Source organism: Plutella xylostella, chromosome 31, assembly GCF_932276165.1.
Source record: "Plutella xylostella chromosome 31, ilPluXylo3.1, whole genome shotgun sequence".
Classification (NCBI taxonomy): domain Eukaryota; kingdom Metazoa; phylum Arthropoda; class Insecta; order Lepidoptera; family Plutellidae; genus Plutella; species Plutella xylostella.
Genome location: NC_064011.1, coordinates 6,039,599 through 6,055,159, shown reverse-complemented (window position 1 = coordinate 6,055,159; position 15,561 = coordinate 6,039,599). Strand labels below are relative to the sequence as shown.

General features: G+C 37.7%; 2 protein-coding genes across 5 annotated transcripts in view; one reads left to right on the top strand and one right to left on the bottom strand.

Annotated features, from left to right (window-relative positions):
* The window catches only part of LOC105388478, a 37,551-nt gene extending 26,413 nt beyond the window's left edge, over positions 1 to 11,138 (top strand). For 3 of the 4 annotated variants that reach the window (XM_048632341.1, XM_048632342.1, XM_048632343.1), the window contains 5 exons: positions 2,579 to 2,779; positions 7,789 to 7,840; positions 8,517 to 8,632; positions 9,209 to 9,322; positions 9,820 to 11,138. In XM_048632341.1, coding sequence (XP_048488298.1) covers positions 2,579 to 2,779; positions 7,789 to 7,840; positions 8,517 to 8,632; positions 9,209 to 9,322; positions 9,820 to 10,191 — 855 coding nt within the window. In that variant the 3' untranslated portion in view covers positions 10,192 to 11,138. Of the gene's footprint in view, positions 1 to 396; positions 577 to 2,578; positions 2,780 to 7,788; positions 7,841 to 8,516; positions 8,633 to 9,208; positions 9,323 to 9,819 lie in introns of all 4 variants that reach the window. The other variant, XM_048632340.1, reaches the window with a different exon arrangement.
* A 1,455-nt stretch (positions 11,139 to 12,593) lies between these two features.
* Positions 12,594 to 15,547, bottom strand: LOC105388474. The gene is made up of 6 exons (XM_038114449.2): positions 15,072 to 15,547; positions 14,634 to 14,840; positions 14,285 to 14,342; positions 13,944 to 14,044; positions 13,565 to 13,684; positions 12,594 to 13,014 (listed from the first exon to the last, which is right to left on the bottom strand). The coding sequence occupies exons 1-6, from the start codon at positions 15,408 to 15,410 to the stop codon at positions 12,685 to 12,687; spliced, it is 1,155 nt and encodes a 384-aa protein (XP_037970377.2). The 5' UTR covers positions 15,411 to 15,547; the 3' UTR covers positions 12,594 to 12,684.
* Positions 15,548 to 15,561: the final 14 nt, after the last annotated feature.

The window sequence follows — 15,561 nt, the reverse complement described above, 5'->3', positions numbered from 1 at the left end:
CTTTGCAGCAGAAACAGTAATGGTTTGCTGAAAACATTTAACCTAGGACTGACACTTATAAAATATATGATAAGAATATTAATATTAGCGATGTAGAGCCCTCTCAAGGCAACTACATTTCATCAGTATTGGGTTCTATTAGTTGGTGCATATCACCAACAGTTTTTGGGCACATACAGAATATCTGTACTACCACAAAAAACTTTAAACACTGCTTAACAACTGTTTAAAACGAAATTTGACAGATTTCGTAGGCGTTTGACAGCACTAAAAATCTATTAAACACTGTCTAAGTTTTTGTGGTAAGGCCCTATAGCTTTATTCTTGTACTAAGCTCTGCACCATTGTGAGTAGGTAAATTACTCATTTGTGTTATTTGACTCCTTCCTTTTTTAGTACTGGAATGACTACAAATGCAAGCTAAAAAGTAGAATTGCTTCTGTGCGTAACTCTCAGAGTCGGACAGACGGCGGCACAGCCAAGGAGTTGACGGAAATAGAAGACAAGTTCCTGGGGCTCCTTGGTGATGATTTTGGAGTAGAAATATCTGGGCCAAGAGTAGACCCATTGAAGTCTGTAAGTTAAAACCTACAATTTATTCATAACCAACACACTATTACACCATAACTAATTAGGTATCATCATCATCATCATCATCACTGCTGGGGCACGGCTCTCCTTCCAATGAAGGAAGGGTTTTGGCCTAGTCCACCACACTGGCCTAGTGCTGGTTGGTGGACCCAGAATCTCCTGAAACAATGTATCAATATGTTATGCGAAGTAGGAAACCACATGGCTATAATTAAGAAATAACCTAATGTACTATGTGTGGAATCAATCCCATTAGATATTTATTTGTCAAAGTTAGACTAGGTGGTGACTACCTACTTAATATGACCCAGCAAAGCTGATGCAGTTTACTGGAGAATGAAATATAATACAGACCTAGTAACCAAGTGTTTTCATTTAGATTTTCCAGATATTGCTTAACAGGATGCTGTTTCCAAATGAATGAATCATGCGTCACCATAACTGGCGTTTACCTACACTGTATATGTCGCAGGCATCTGGTTTAATCTCCTCTTTGATTGAACCACTAGCCCGTCAATTGGATGGCGCTACTCAATTGTATGGCTAAAGGACAAGTCGTTGAATGTAACGTTCGACGTCTTGACTGAACGTTATTTAGCGAAGTCGTTGAATGGGATATAATATAGCAACTTTGTAATGTCTGGTTAGGATGAACATGACCAGACAAGAGTCAACAAAAAGACTACTATTGAGTAGCGCCATCCAATGAACGCGCTAGTGATACAACCAAAAAGGAGATTCAACCAGATGCCTGCGACATATACAGGGTTATTGGTAAGTAGAGTAGAATAAGTAACAACTTAATAAACTAATTAAAATAATAAAATGTGCATTATTTGACTTAAATTAGACACAATACCTCAAAGTAGTAAAACATGTTAAAAAATATACAAAACGTAAAAACAAAAGTTAAATAAAAAAAATATATCATGTGACAATTTTTGTGCCCTTCAGCTTAAAAAAATGTCAACTTATAAGCTTTTAAATAAGATAATGAAAATCAAATCGATTTAGGTATGAACAAGATACTCGTATGGCCAAAACAACCAGAGAAGGCGGAGAAAACTAAATACGGGCTTCCATACTAAAGTCAACATGACTGAAAACAATCACACTTTTTATCTTTAAATTGGGCTTATCTTGTTAGTTTTCCTATTGAATTTTGTCCGCCTGTGCTCGTTGTTTTGGCCATATCTTGGTGATACTTAAATCGATTTGATATTGAAATATCTTATTTGAAAGCTTATAAGTTGACAATGTTTTTAAGCTGAAGTGCACAAAAAATTATCATAATTATGACATTAACTGGTAGTAATAATACTCCCGCTGGGAGTAAGGCTGCAGTTCAGTGCACTGACTGGCTTGCGTGACGTCACAACAAGCTGTGCGTCTAAAATGTGCGGTGGCAGTGCCGAATTAGCGATCATGATGAAAGTGTGTCAGCGACTCATCGCCGCTGGGAGTAAGGCTGCTGTAGTAGAAGAGCCCTCTTTTTATATGGTGCACTAAATGTAAAGTAGGTATTTAGCCTATGTAAGGTTCTTATAAATACTACTGGTTGCCTATTCTTGTGCTAATCTTATAGACCTAAACTACATTATTTTTTGTAGTGCGAGAGTATATGTGAATTTGTGAATAGTGCAAGTTAAAAATCGCGTGGTGTCGCAAAATTGTAGTGCATTGTAGGCCCTTATGTGGCATCTTGGGAATATCAATTATAGATAATTGTAATAAACACAAGAATGCGGTGGCGGGTATACATTTGACCGTAGAACTCGCCTTATTTTCATAATTTCCCTCTCTTGACTTTCAGGAGTACGGCCACATCTGACCCGCTTTGTGTTAGTTAGCGGCCAATAACCAAACCTTTTTTAAAAAATCGATAGAAGTGAAGAATTAAGATTCTGATGAACGTAAATTTTTACAAATTACTCTCCGGTCGGATAAGATGCTACTACAACTCTAACCTAAATCCCCTTGTTCGCAGTCTCCAAACTTCACCCTCATCATGCGTAGCTGCACCGCCCTACTCCGCTCGCTGGGCCGAGCCGCCGAGCGGGTGATCGACCACGCGGCGTTCCAGCAGATCCTGGCGCTGACGTCACTGACTGCGGCGGAGCGAGCTCGGGTGACGGGGCAGGCTGTCAGGGCCGCTATGGACGATGATCATGATTATTGTGCTGAGATTGTGAGTTTACTTTTGCTAAAGAACTGTTAGTTTTACACCTTATGTCCTGAAGAACATTATACTTACCCGTTTCACACCTGACAATTTCAAGTTAAGCAGCGCTGTCATTGGCTCAATGGCTGATTAGTTTTAAATTCATAGTTAAACATAACATAAACATAAACATAATTTTATTGTGCAATAAAAACTTAACTTAAATGGTCGTCACCATTTAAGTTAAGTTTTTATTCCCTGACTCCTAAACTAGGAGCACCTGTATGTCAGGAGTCAGTGCCTTCCCAGAAATTGTACAGAAGTTTTGACGCTCTATGAATAATTAAATTATATGTTAACTAAACAATTTAACAAAGTATATTGTTAGTTTAATTATAATTAACATGTTTACATGCAAAATTAAATAAAAAGTAATGTAATCTCATTTTGACAATATTTTGTGGTAGGTATAACAATAATTTGCGATTGTATGTAATGTAGGTATATGTAATTATCTTTACTTTAATTATAGGTAAGAACAACAGCACTCTCTATAAAATTATACATAACAAAACAAACTAACAGTTCTGAGCTTTTCTAAGTGAGTACAAGAAATTACTTAAATATGTATACAATATAAGTATGCAAAGAAGTTAAACAAGCACGACACTACAACTTCTTGCTTATTTGATTCTCGAGACCCTCATAGTCAAACGTCCGCAGCCACTCGATTAATATGTTTTTTATTGCATTGTTACTAGCTGTCTTCACCTTGTATACAGGGTGTTGCAAAATTGGTATATCAAGCCGAAAAGGGTCCACACAACTCGTTCTGGAAAAGTCATTGGCGATGTCAGATTTTGGCGCACGAATAAAAAAAAGTTCCATACAAAACTTAATCCATATTTTATTTGTAACTTTTTTGACAACCCTGATGATTGTTTCTGGTAGCCCTGGTACCCTACTTCCGTATAACTAATAACTACATACATGACATACCAGACGACCTTATAAGCTATAACCCTAGTACCCCACTTCTGTATAAGTATTAGATGCACTATAGCTATAGCACAAGCACGCATCTCCTGGCTGGCGGACACGGCTCAACCACCCTGGTACCTACCAATTTTTTACGTTAAACGTGGATTTGCACTAGACAAGACTTAGATACCTAACCAGTTGCCTACTAATGACTTCATCAAACGAATTTCATACCAAAATAAATACCATAGATACTAAAAAAATACTACCTACGTACATTAAATAAAGATAGGTAACATACCTCTTACATCCAAAAGTAGGTAAGAGGAAAATCCTCTGGTAACCGTGAGATAACGCCGGCCGGCACATTGATTTTATTTATCATTATTAACACTTCACATTACAACTGAACTTGGACACTTAATTGACCTTTTACTTTTCACTCCAAGGTCTACCATACGATATTAGGTTTTTCACTACACTTTTAAAGATTATGCTTAGATACCTAATTATCGCCGTATCAAATAACACAATCAGGTTGTTTATGAACTTTCACTTCGCAATACACGGATTACGCCACCAATATTACGCGAAGAAACCCAAATAACTAATTAAATTAGCATTACAATGCTTCGCGGTGCTATGCGCCAGGGCAACTGAACTGATTGAGAGACCGCCCGGCGCCGCGCCGGCGGCATTCCTTTGAGTCCTTTGATTTCAAATTTCGCGCCGAAAATATTGACTCGCCGCGAACCAATCACAGCGTCATTGCGGAAATGCAGTTGTGTTGACAAAAGGCTTAGCTTTAAGGACGAAAATGCATGTTATTATGCTGTTTCTTTCTATTTCACGCGAAGGCTATTAACAACGAAAAGTTCTATCTCTTTCTTACGCAAATCATCATATTAACACATACATAGACAATTAGACATTAAAATACTTTAAAGTAATACAAATAAAGAAGTATCTATCTCTCTTTTACTTCATAGATAAGTTATATCTTTTTTCTTTTTCTATCTTAATAATGTAGTTACTTTTACTAGGACAATCTGAGTTCATTGGTTCTCAAAGTTTTTTCAGGTAAAGTGGATAGGATACCGTAGATACGTTGAGGTAGGTAAGTACCTACTTCTTCTCCTTAGCGTGTCGGTGAAAATATTAGAGCTGAACTAGGGTTTGTCACTGTCGTGTTGGTATTGGTTATGATTATGAAGGTAAAAGTACGTATTAATACTCATTACTCACACTATGAAAGTAAGTAGTAATTCACTCAATCGAACGAATCGAATTCGTGAATAAAATACCTACAATAGTACATTGCACATTGTTCTGTTACCTAAGTGGTGAAAGCTTATTTAGAAGCAGAGTTATCCTTAAGTACCTACATCACCAAAATATTCCCTCACGTCACTGTGCTATGAAACGATCTGCCTTTTTTCATGCAATTCTTTCGGTGATTATCAGTTTGAAGTTGAACAAGCGTCGCGTGGGACTGGATTACCAGGAGACCATTATGCGCTGCTCGCGCGCGAATTCTTAAAGTTGGAGAGCCATTGGTGAAAAGTAATAAATTTTTATTGGTTTTGCTATTGGTCAAAACTCTCGTCTCTCTTTTTATCTTCTTTCTATCTTTGTTTAATAATGGTTTAGATAAGATAGTGCCTATGGGATACCAGAATCAAATAAATAAATTACCTGAAACTAGCTTTGGCAGAACCCGATCGTTGGGGAGATATGATGAATTAGTAAGTAAAGTACACACACCAGTGCATTGACCAGTGTGTTGCGCTCGCGATTAACAGAAAATCAGTAGGTAGGTATGAATAGGAAATACGTTATTCTTCTAACTAGATCAAAGAAGTTCCGCGGCGCGGCGCGACGGCATCGGCGGCGTCAGGCGGCGATATCAAAGCCAAGGGCGGCGGCTTTGACAAATGCACATTTTGTTGTTATTTAGGTACTTTGATTTAGTCACATTGCAAACTTTTAAGCATACACAAGTGTAGTGTAGACTGTGTATGTGTAGTGCTTTTACATATTTCTGTCGCGAAATGTTTGTTGTAAAGACAGTTTTTAATTAATTTAGTACCTACTATGGAAGAAATAGGTAGGTAAATTTATTGTGCGTTAAAACCAAGTGATAGTGGGTAAGTGTGATTGTGTTTTGTGTTTATCAGAATATTCGGGATGTTGGATGTCGCACGTAAGTACCTACCTAGTTACACGATTAATTTGATTCTAGGCTGTAGTAGGCAATTGTAGGTACCTATGACGTAAATTATCTTAGTTTTACATTTCCTGAACACTACATGTAAGCACTTACTTAAATGTATCTAAGTTCAAATTCTTTTGTGAATTAGTTTTCCCTACTTTTAGGGAAAAGAGAAAATGGGGTAAAATGGCAATTATTCAAATTTTGTGCATGATGTCCTAGTAACAGAGACAGAGTTCATTGACATGTAGGTCAGTGGGTCTTGTAATCAGCTGTTTTAGGGTTGTTAGACCACTTTTTTTCTGCGTGATTTTTTGAAACTTCAATCGTCAATAACTCGAAAACGGTAAACTATTTTGAAATTCTGATTTCAGTTTCGGGCTTAGATATAACATGCTGCACATGCTGGTTTCGGCTTGATATACCCTTTTTGCAACACCCTGTATAGAGTTAAATATATTGTAAATAGTGGGGGCTAGGTAAGAGTAGTGTCGCTTGGCAAAAGCACTTTTTGCCCCGGGTACTGGACATCTATCAACTCTTCGTCTATTGGGGGGCAAGAATGGGACGTCTAATCTGTGATATCTTCGCAGACATTGATACACAAAAAGTTTTCGAACACTTAGTACATTAGCTTTTTCATACAAAGTAGTAGTGGAATGTTGAAAAGGCAGGAAAAGAAGAACTTTAAGTATCGCACGTTGAGCGCGTTCAATTTGTATGAGGTGAGTTTTACATGCTCCACCCCAGGCATTTATTCCGTAGCTTATTACACACTGGCAGAGAGCTGTATAGGTTTGAAGGAGAAGGTTGTTATCGGCAACTAAGCGTAGGGCTTTGAAAACGTATATTAGTTTACGGATTCTCTTACTCAACGCATTTATTTGTTGAAGCCATTTGAGTTTGTCGTCAATAATGATTCCTAAGTATTTTATTGTACTACTTTTGGCCAGTGTGGGACATTGGCAGATATGATTAACGGTTCGGTTTCTATTGCAAGGGTATACATGAACCTTCACAGCAAATTCATCAGGGGGATTCGATATAGAAGTTTTTCCAAAACTAAGGTACTTGGTCTTCGATGCATTGAGACTCAGCAAACTATCTTCTAGCCAAGAAGTAACCACTTTTAAGCCTTCTTCAGTGTTTTTTTTAACTTTGTCCCATGTTTTGCCGTGAAAAACTATGGCTGTATCGTCCGCGAACATAATGATGCTGGCCGAGTTTAATTTAAGGTCACACAGGTGATTAATATATATCAGAAATAGTGTTGGGCCTAGTGTGCTACCCTGTGGTACTCCATATACACAACCAGCATCATCACTTGAGTGTTTATTCACGCGCACGCACTGGGTCCTATTGGTCAAATAGCTTTCAAACCATGAAAGAGAGTTACCTCTAACACCTATATTACTGAGTCGACTTAAAAGTATAGGTATACACACTGTGTCAAATGCCTTTTGCAGATCCAGGAACACTCCAATGCATTTGTCAAGTTTATCAACATGATCAGTTATACAGGTGGTCAGTTTTAAAAAAGCCTCTTCAGTTGAGCGCTTAGGTCTGAATCCGTATAGTTAGAAGTTAGATAGATTTTCTCAAGTGAGAAACTAGACTTATAATCTACTAGCTGTTCCCGCGCGCTTCGCTTCGCCTTAAAAAGTTTTTCTGTGGGAATTCCGAGATAAAAACCAAATTTCATTCAAATCTGTTCAGTCGTTTTGGCGTGAAAGAGTAACAGACACAGTTACTTTCGCATTTATAATATTAGTTAGGATATGCAGATTTACCTCACGATATTTTCTTTCAGCTTGGTTTAAATAATGTATTTGTGTTGTTCCAGGACATGGACGCGCTGGGCGAGGCGGGGGAAGGCGATGAGTTTCCTGTGCCAAGTAAGTGTAATACTAATTTAAAATTTATTTAAAATTTTATTCGAAATTTTTATCATTCGCAGTATATACAAAAAAATATGCCAACACATTTTACACTCGAGTATTTATTGCAATATCCTACTGTCACTTGTAATTATTATAAAAAAATCTAAATTATCTGTTCGTGAACAATACCCATTGAAATAAGTATTTTAATCGCGCTCAGTTCTACAGTCACACAAACACATTTTACACTCGTATTACTTTTCGTTGTCCGTGTTGATAAAATACGAGGAATAAGTGACGCAATAGCCGTGTTTGTGATATCGAAGTGACTCATTAAAGCACTGTTTTTTGACAATATCTGTTGAAATAGCTTTTAAATAAATAATCGCTCCCTGTTAACACACACTAACCCATGTTAACATATTTTACTCTCGTATTAATTTTAGCTTTCAGTGTTGATAAAGGTCGAGATAGGTGCAATGTTGAAATAAGTATTTTAATAGCACCCAGTTCCTGAACCATGTTAACACATTTAACACTCGTATTACTTTTCAGTGTTGATAAAGGACGAGGTAGAAGTGATACAATTATAGTATTAGAGAACGATATCTGTAGAATTATCTTTATTTATCGCACCCTGTTGCACACACAAATTTATATTTGCATATTTTACACTCGTGTTACTTTTCAGTGGTGATAAAGGACGAGGTGGAGGTGACGCACTGGCAGTGTTCGTGCGACGCGATCGCGGGCCGCCACGACGACGCGTGTGATGCCGCCGTCGTCGACTATTTAGAGCACTTCCGGGTGAGATTATGAATAAAGATTTTCAAAGTAGGTACGGTCAGGTGCAAAGAAACCTGACCCCTCTCTCATACTAACAATGCTTCTGAGGGGGCTCAGGTTTATCTGCCCCTTACTGTACATGCTGTACCCTATTTCTGACTCTTTAGGTCTATTCACCCAAAGGTTGTTTGGAAGAGATCGCTATGAGCGATAGAGTGTGTACGGCCGCCTTTTGGATCCTTATTGTTGTAATATAAGAATAAATATGAATATTAACTCTTTGTGTACAAATAAGAGTTGGTAGATACCACAAATCGATCTTTACTTGTAAATTCAATGTGTGAAAAATTATACCTAATTGGTTTCAAAGTCTTTTAATCAGTCTAAAGAAGTGTCAAAAGCTCAAGAGTATAGTTTGAACCACTATGACACAAAACAAAATTCGTGGCAACAATTTATAAAAAAAAACAGAAAATAAGACGTTAGACATCATAGAACGAACAGGAATGTGAATCTATGCCAATGAGCCCAATACGCGTTTTTGGCGAGCCTTTTTAAAAAAAATATACTTGAATATTTTTTCTCTCCCCTCTCCAGATATCCCCGGACGAGGCAACCTGCACGATCTGCGAGGAGACTCTGACCTGGACCTCTGTGGAGACGCTCAAGGAACATCTCAGCACGCATCCGGAGGCCGCGGGGGGAGACCACGTGAGTTGCCTTTAATATCTATAATATCTATATAATATATACCTATATATAAATAAAATAGGAAAGAAAGTGACTGATTGGGCATCAACCCACAGCCCAAACGGCTCAAGCTACGGTCAGCTCCATAAGTAACTATACACTTCTGTACCTTGTCAAACTGACGAGTTAATGTTTCAATGAATTGCTAGGCGGTTTCAGATTGACAAGGTACAAAAGTGTATAGCTACTTATGCAGCTGACCGTACCATCATGAAACTTATCCTCATCATCCTCATCCTTAGGTATTGTAGGTGAGCACTAAGAAAGGATTTTCAGAAACTCCACCCCTAAGGGCGTAAAATAGGGGACGAAAGTCCTTCAGTTTATCGCTGAATTCCCACGGGAAAACTTTTGAAAACGAAGCGAAGCTCACCGGCTTGTGTTAACTGTTAATCATGGATTTCTCACATTAATTAAAACGGAAATGAAGTATAAACATTCTTTTCTATTGTCAACAGGAGGACGATAGCGATATCCATCCAACCCAAGAGAAACAAGCGAAAATCAATCAGCCTATAATACAGAAGCCACCGCCGCCGCCGTCACCGCCAATCATGAAAATACCCAAAGACGTCAAAATAATACCACAAAACGACACGCCATTGGCCGAAACACCGCCAGCCAATAAGAAACGTAAGATCGAACCAATCGAAGACAACGAACCAATCACGATAAAGCACGACCCCTCCACATTGGATAGATTTAAAAGTCTCGACCAATTCGGTCTTTACGTAGCCTCGTTGCTGAAACTTCTGCCTAAAGATAAGTGTATAAAGTATCAGAATCAAATAGTCGATAGGTTGTTGAAGGATCAGGCGGCTGCCGCTTAGTAGAATAATGTCTCTTGGATGTGGTTTCATAGGATTTGGAGCAATTTTGTTCAATTTAAAGGTGAATTTTGATGCACACCGCTTCAGTTGTCACATACGTGTGAAACCTGTATGTCTAGAATCTAGATGTAATGTAGGTTTTCACATTCCAAAATGGCGATACAATTAAATTAATTGACGATACAGAAATTGACATAACTTTTGAATATAAATATTAAAGCCAACCTGAATCATTAATTCAACTAATTTGCATTAAGATTGTTTCGTCGAGGAAGTATGACAAACAGATAGATAATTACTTCGAATTCGAATACACACCTATTATTGTATAGACTTTTAAAAATACTAGACAATGATTGAAATTATACAGAAACGAAAGCGGTCTCTAAAGAACCACACAAAAAGTAATAAGTACGTAAAAGAACTCAGGTAACCGACATCACTCCTAAAATCTACAAGCTGAAGTGGCACTGTGCCGGCCATATATTCCGAAAAACCGATGACCGGTGGGGCAACCACGAACTGGCAAGACGACCTTAGATAATAAAGATAGTAGCTGGATGAGGAAGGCCGAGGACCGAGTGTTGTGGCGCTCCTTGGGAGAGGCCCTATGTCCAGAAGTGAACCATTACGGGCTGATGATGATGATAAACTGAAAGAAGGAGAACATTTTCTTTTAAATCACAATTTTACCTACCTCCAATAGGTACCATAGTCTAGTTATTTAAGATGTACAGTCTGCTTTGCAAATATCTGACTTCACCATATTACATTTTTTGTATAGGAGTGTGGTCAGATATCTGTGTGGCAGACTGTAAGTACAAGATGATTATGTGATTTAAGTATAGATAAGTACTTATTAAGGATTTATCATTCTAAGGAATTCGTTTGTAATTTAGTATTAAGTATAAAAATTCTAATAAATATTGAAGTATTTTAAAACATAATATACACTGTTTTTTATTATCTCATTTATTTTATAAGCCCACATCTTAAGATTAAGTCGGAATAGGTAGACAGAAATTAATCCACATTGTAGTAATCATTCATTACTTTACCCCTTTGTTCTATGGGTCATTATTAGGCCAATGTAGGTATTATTCTGAGGACTTAACGTAACATGCTGTAAAATTTGACAACTGTGGCACTCTTGATAGCCTTTGATCATTTTGAACTCAATAAAACATGGAAGTAATAATACAAAAGGAATGCGCACTGCACCAAAAAAACGAGCCGACAGAGATAGTCAGCACGGAGCCCTCCATCTCTTTCTATTTTTGGTGACCATAATTTTAGGTAATTCATGAGACATCACTTCTAATCTATCATGTCGCGAATAGGTGTCGATGGTCTCAAAGTCACTAATTATTCGAACAATTCGATGTACAGGTAAGTAAATAACTGACAATGATAAAAAGTCTTAGCAAAATCGCACTCTTTATTGTCAGGACTTTCTTGTCAGGACTTTATAGTGCGTCTGTAACGATAATAAACACTTGCGATGAATCGGGATTTATCATCGGGTAATGATGAAAATTTGTGGGAATTACTTGGAACCACCTTTGCTATGTTTCTTCATTGGAAGGAAAGCTGAAATTTGGGAAAATATAATTTTAAGTAAATAAAATTAAGTTAGGTGTAGTGTTGACAAGAAAGTGTCAAAACAGGTTAACATTAAACGCAACTATGTACCTAAAACATTGATGAAAATCATTAGATTTCAAATAAAATATCTCAACCTAAGTGCTTCCGCCGGTTAAGCTTGATAAATTATCTTATAATACTCATATCTATCACCAAAAAAATCAACAGCTCATAACTCTTTACCAGCCTTAGAAGATAACAGCCACAATAATACCTAATTATACTTAGGTATAAAATAAAACAAAAAGTTGAATGAAACAGGTCCTAATTAATGGAAAGTGATTCAAAAGTACGAATTAATGGTCACCCTAACCATAACGTCTCTCACAACAGTATAAACGTCATCCGTCATCTTGACAACTTCGGTCTTGTCGTAAAGTATTTAGAAAAACTACCAATATTTTTTATGAAATTATTATTCATACAAATACCAAATATTTCATTAAAATTACATGTTTATAATGATTTATTATAAATTTGTTTTTGAAAATGATATGATATACAGTAGTCTATGAGTTAATTTAATAATTTTTTTGCCTAGCTCTCTTCGTACAAAATCTACTACACAACTAAATCCTGGCAATTGTGAGAAAGAGAGGAAGGGCTCTGTGGTAACCCTCTCTATCGGCTCGCGGCCTCTTTCACTTCAAATATAAATCTTAAGGTGAATTCGTTAGGTCTATTTTTGTTTGCATCATTTTGGTGAGTGCGCATTCCTGTTGTATTATTACTTCCATGCAATAAAATGACCAAACCGCACATACAGGATGTTGATTATTCTGTGAAATACCTGTAAAACTTCCGCTAAACGAGGTTTTAACTTGTGACACCAAAAACAAGACACCTACACTAGGCGGCGGCCGCCAGGTCCTTCAACAGCCTGTCCACTATCTGGTTCTGATACTTGATGCACCTCTTCCTGGGCAGCAGTTTCAGCAACGAGGCCACGTAGAGGCCGAATTGGTCGAGACTCTTGAACTCTTGATGTGGATGGTCTATGCCCTTGAATCTGTCCAATGAGGAAGCGTCGTGCTGCGTCGTGATTGGTTCGTTGTTGACAGGTGGTTCGATCTTGCGCTTCTTATTGGCTGGCGGGGTTTCGGGTTGTGGATTTTCTTTTATGTGTTTTATTTCTGTCGGTGGTTTCAGTGGATCTTTCTGTTTTTCTTCATCGTCTTCCTGTAAAAAATCGATAGTAACATCAGTTTCTTTCTTTCACTTTCTCAGTAGTGGCCCACTATAGGTAGGCTATTTATACAGAATTGAAAAATACCTTTAGATATCTGTTAGTACTAAAAAGAAAAAAAAAAAAAAAAAACACGCACTCACGCCTTGTACCAATGTACTCCCTTGCGGGGTAGGCAGAGGTGCATTGCTGCACCCACTTTTCGCCAGAGTGTTATGTTAGTCCCAATGTAATAGGGGGCGGGCCTATTGCCATTTTACGGGCACATCCAAGACCCGAGAACAAATATCTGTGTTTAAACAAATATCTGCCCCAGCCGGGAATCGAACCCGGGACCATCGGCTCAGTAGTCAGGGTCACTAACCACTACGCCATTCGGTCGTCTAAACTACTAAAAAGAAAATTTTCTTTATAAAAAAAATCATATCACGTTTAAATCTTTGTGGCATACACATCTTTTTTGGTGACTGTACACTGATAAACTGATAAAATTGCATCCTGTATATGTTTACACAGTAGACAACTAGTAGTACTTTTACTTACATCTCCTATGCCAGTGGCGTACGGGTGGCTGGACCACAGGTGTTCTTTGAGGGTAGTCGCAGAGTTGTGAGTGAATGTTTTGTCACATATTGTGCAAGTCGCCTCATTTGATGATGATATCTGGAGAGAAATGGCAGTTATAGTTGTTGAATATGTTATAGTAACTGCGGTTTTTTATACAGATAAAAGTGATTACTGTCGATTGAATGGATAGAGCTGGAGACTAACAATGCCAAAATTGCCACAGGTAAAAGTTTTTTCTTGAGAGGAAAAGATTGATTGTATGTATCAATAAAATAATATTTTATTTCCTTAAGCCTTAGGATCTATGTTTTACTATGAGGTGTCATACATATTCTCTATTGCTGACTGTACATACCCGGTAGTGCTTCAAGTAGTCAGTGCATGACTCATGGTTTCCTTCATCCTCTTCATCAGAGCCAGGCCAGTAGCTCACTTCAACCTCCTGCTTTATGGATACTGAAATATGTAAAATATTTTGTGAAAATATTGAATAAGGGTTTGTATGAATGTAAAATGTGTAAGATTGGTTTTGTGGACTGTGTCATATGCTGTCACCATCTAAAACATAATTACAGAGAGTGACAGCATGTATTTTATTCCACAGGGCACCATTGCCCAGACAGTGTGAAATAAGGCCTAAAAGCGAGATTTAGAAAGCTATCATGAAATAGAATTTAGAAGCATGATTTTACTCACCTGGTGCTGCAGTTTCATTCTCAGTGTCATCATCGTCTCCCATTCCACTTCTTGTATCCTGAAACAGGTAATAACCATGTAGGTGTTTAAGAGCCTTGCTTCATTAACAGATAGGTATCAAGAATGTGTATTGACTCTGACTCAGTAGCTTCAAAACAGAAAGTATGATGTCAATTTAATGATTTTCAATTTAATGTGAAAGCAGTTATTTTCTAAGCATTCCATTTTAGTCTTTTTAATTTAATTGCTGACAGGATTGCTTTCTCATGTACCTATGTTTTATCAGAATATAAAAGCTGTAAAAAACTTACAAAATTACACATTTTCTGCCTTAATTCTAATCTCTTACATCTAATTCACTGTAGTCTTCTTCACCACCAGTCTCAATCATAGCTCTCACATTCTCAGAGGTGACCCGTCCCCGCTCTTCCTCTGTGAGCGAGGTGAGCGCGAGGATCTGCTGGAAAGCAGAGTCGTTGATGACCCGGTCTGCGGCCGGACCATGCTTGCAGATCAGCTGTATGCAGTACTTCATTATCATAGAGAAATGGGACTTCTGGAATAAGAGTGAATCATCATGTTATATTTTCAATGCAGAGCATATTAAAATAGTACTGTCTGATGACTGAGTTGCAGACGCATCTTATCATTATCAAAAGTTCTTAATAGATATTTCCTGGTTATCTGTTGGTGTTCCACTTTCCTATCCCAAAAGAAAAGATTTTATTTCAAGTTTGTTTTTTGGTAATTTGTGTGTTAAGTAGATACTAAATATGATATTTTTCACCTTGAATGCAGCACCAGCAAACTTAGGAGTAAAACTAGGCCCTCCCGCGGGGCTAGAACCCTCTGGCTGGCAATTACCAAGTGTCCTTGCCTTTTTCCTTTCAATCCTTTTCATGCCCTCATACTTGGCTTTCAACGTCTTGGCACTTCGGAAGTACTCGCCACTTCTGCTGTTGAACTGGGCCTCTATGGTCACCCAAGACTGTTCCTTCTCTTGCCAGACCGTCGCATCACTCTTCTTGTTCTCAATAATGTGTATATGAGCGGCTAATAACTCGTTTAGTAGTTCCACTTCTTTTTGTGTAAAGTTGACGCTTCTATCGCGCTTGTGCACCGACATAGTGGAAGATTATGAGGAGTTTAATTTAGTTTTAGAGGAAATTGGGAATAATACCAAGCGGTAGCGATAAGAGGTGATAAACTGTGATAAACATAGAGTAGAGTATAATATTATAAACAAGATAAACGCGAAGACGCGGTTAGCGCTTGTC

What these genes read in the sequence shown, in the direction of transcription:
- LOC105388474 (XM_038114449.2), bottom strand. Translation starts at nt 15,410, where the DNA reads ATGTCGGTGCACAAGCGCGATAGAAGCGTCAACTTTACACAAAAAGAA. An exon ending in TTGCTGGTGCTGCATTCAAG is followed by an intron (nt 14,841 to 15,071) that starts GTGAAAAATATC and finishes CTCTTATTCCAG; the next exon opens with AAGTCCCATTTCTCTATGAT. An exon ending in GAATGAAACTGCAGCACCAG is followed by an intron (nt 14,045 to 14,284) that starts GTGAGTAAAATC and finishes TACATATTTCAG; the next exon opens with TATCCATAAAGCAGGAGGTT.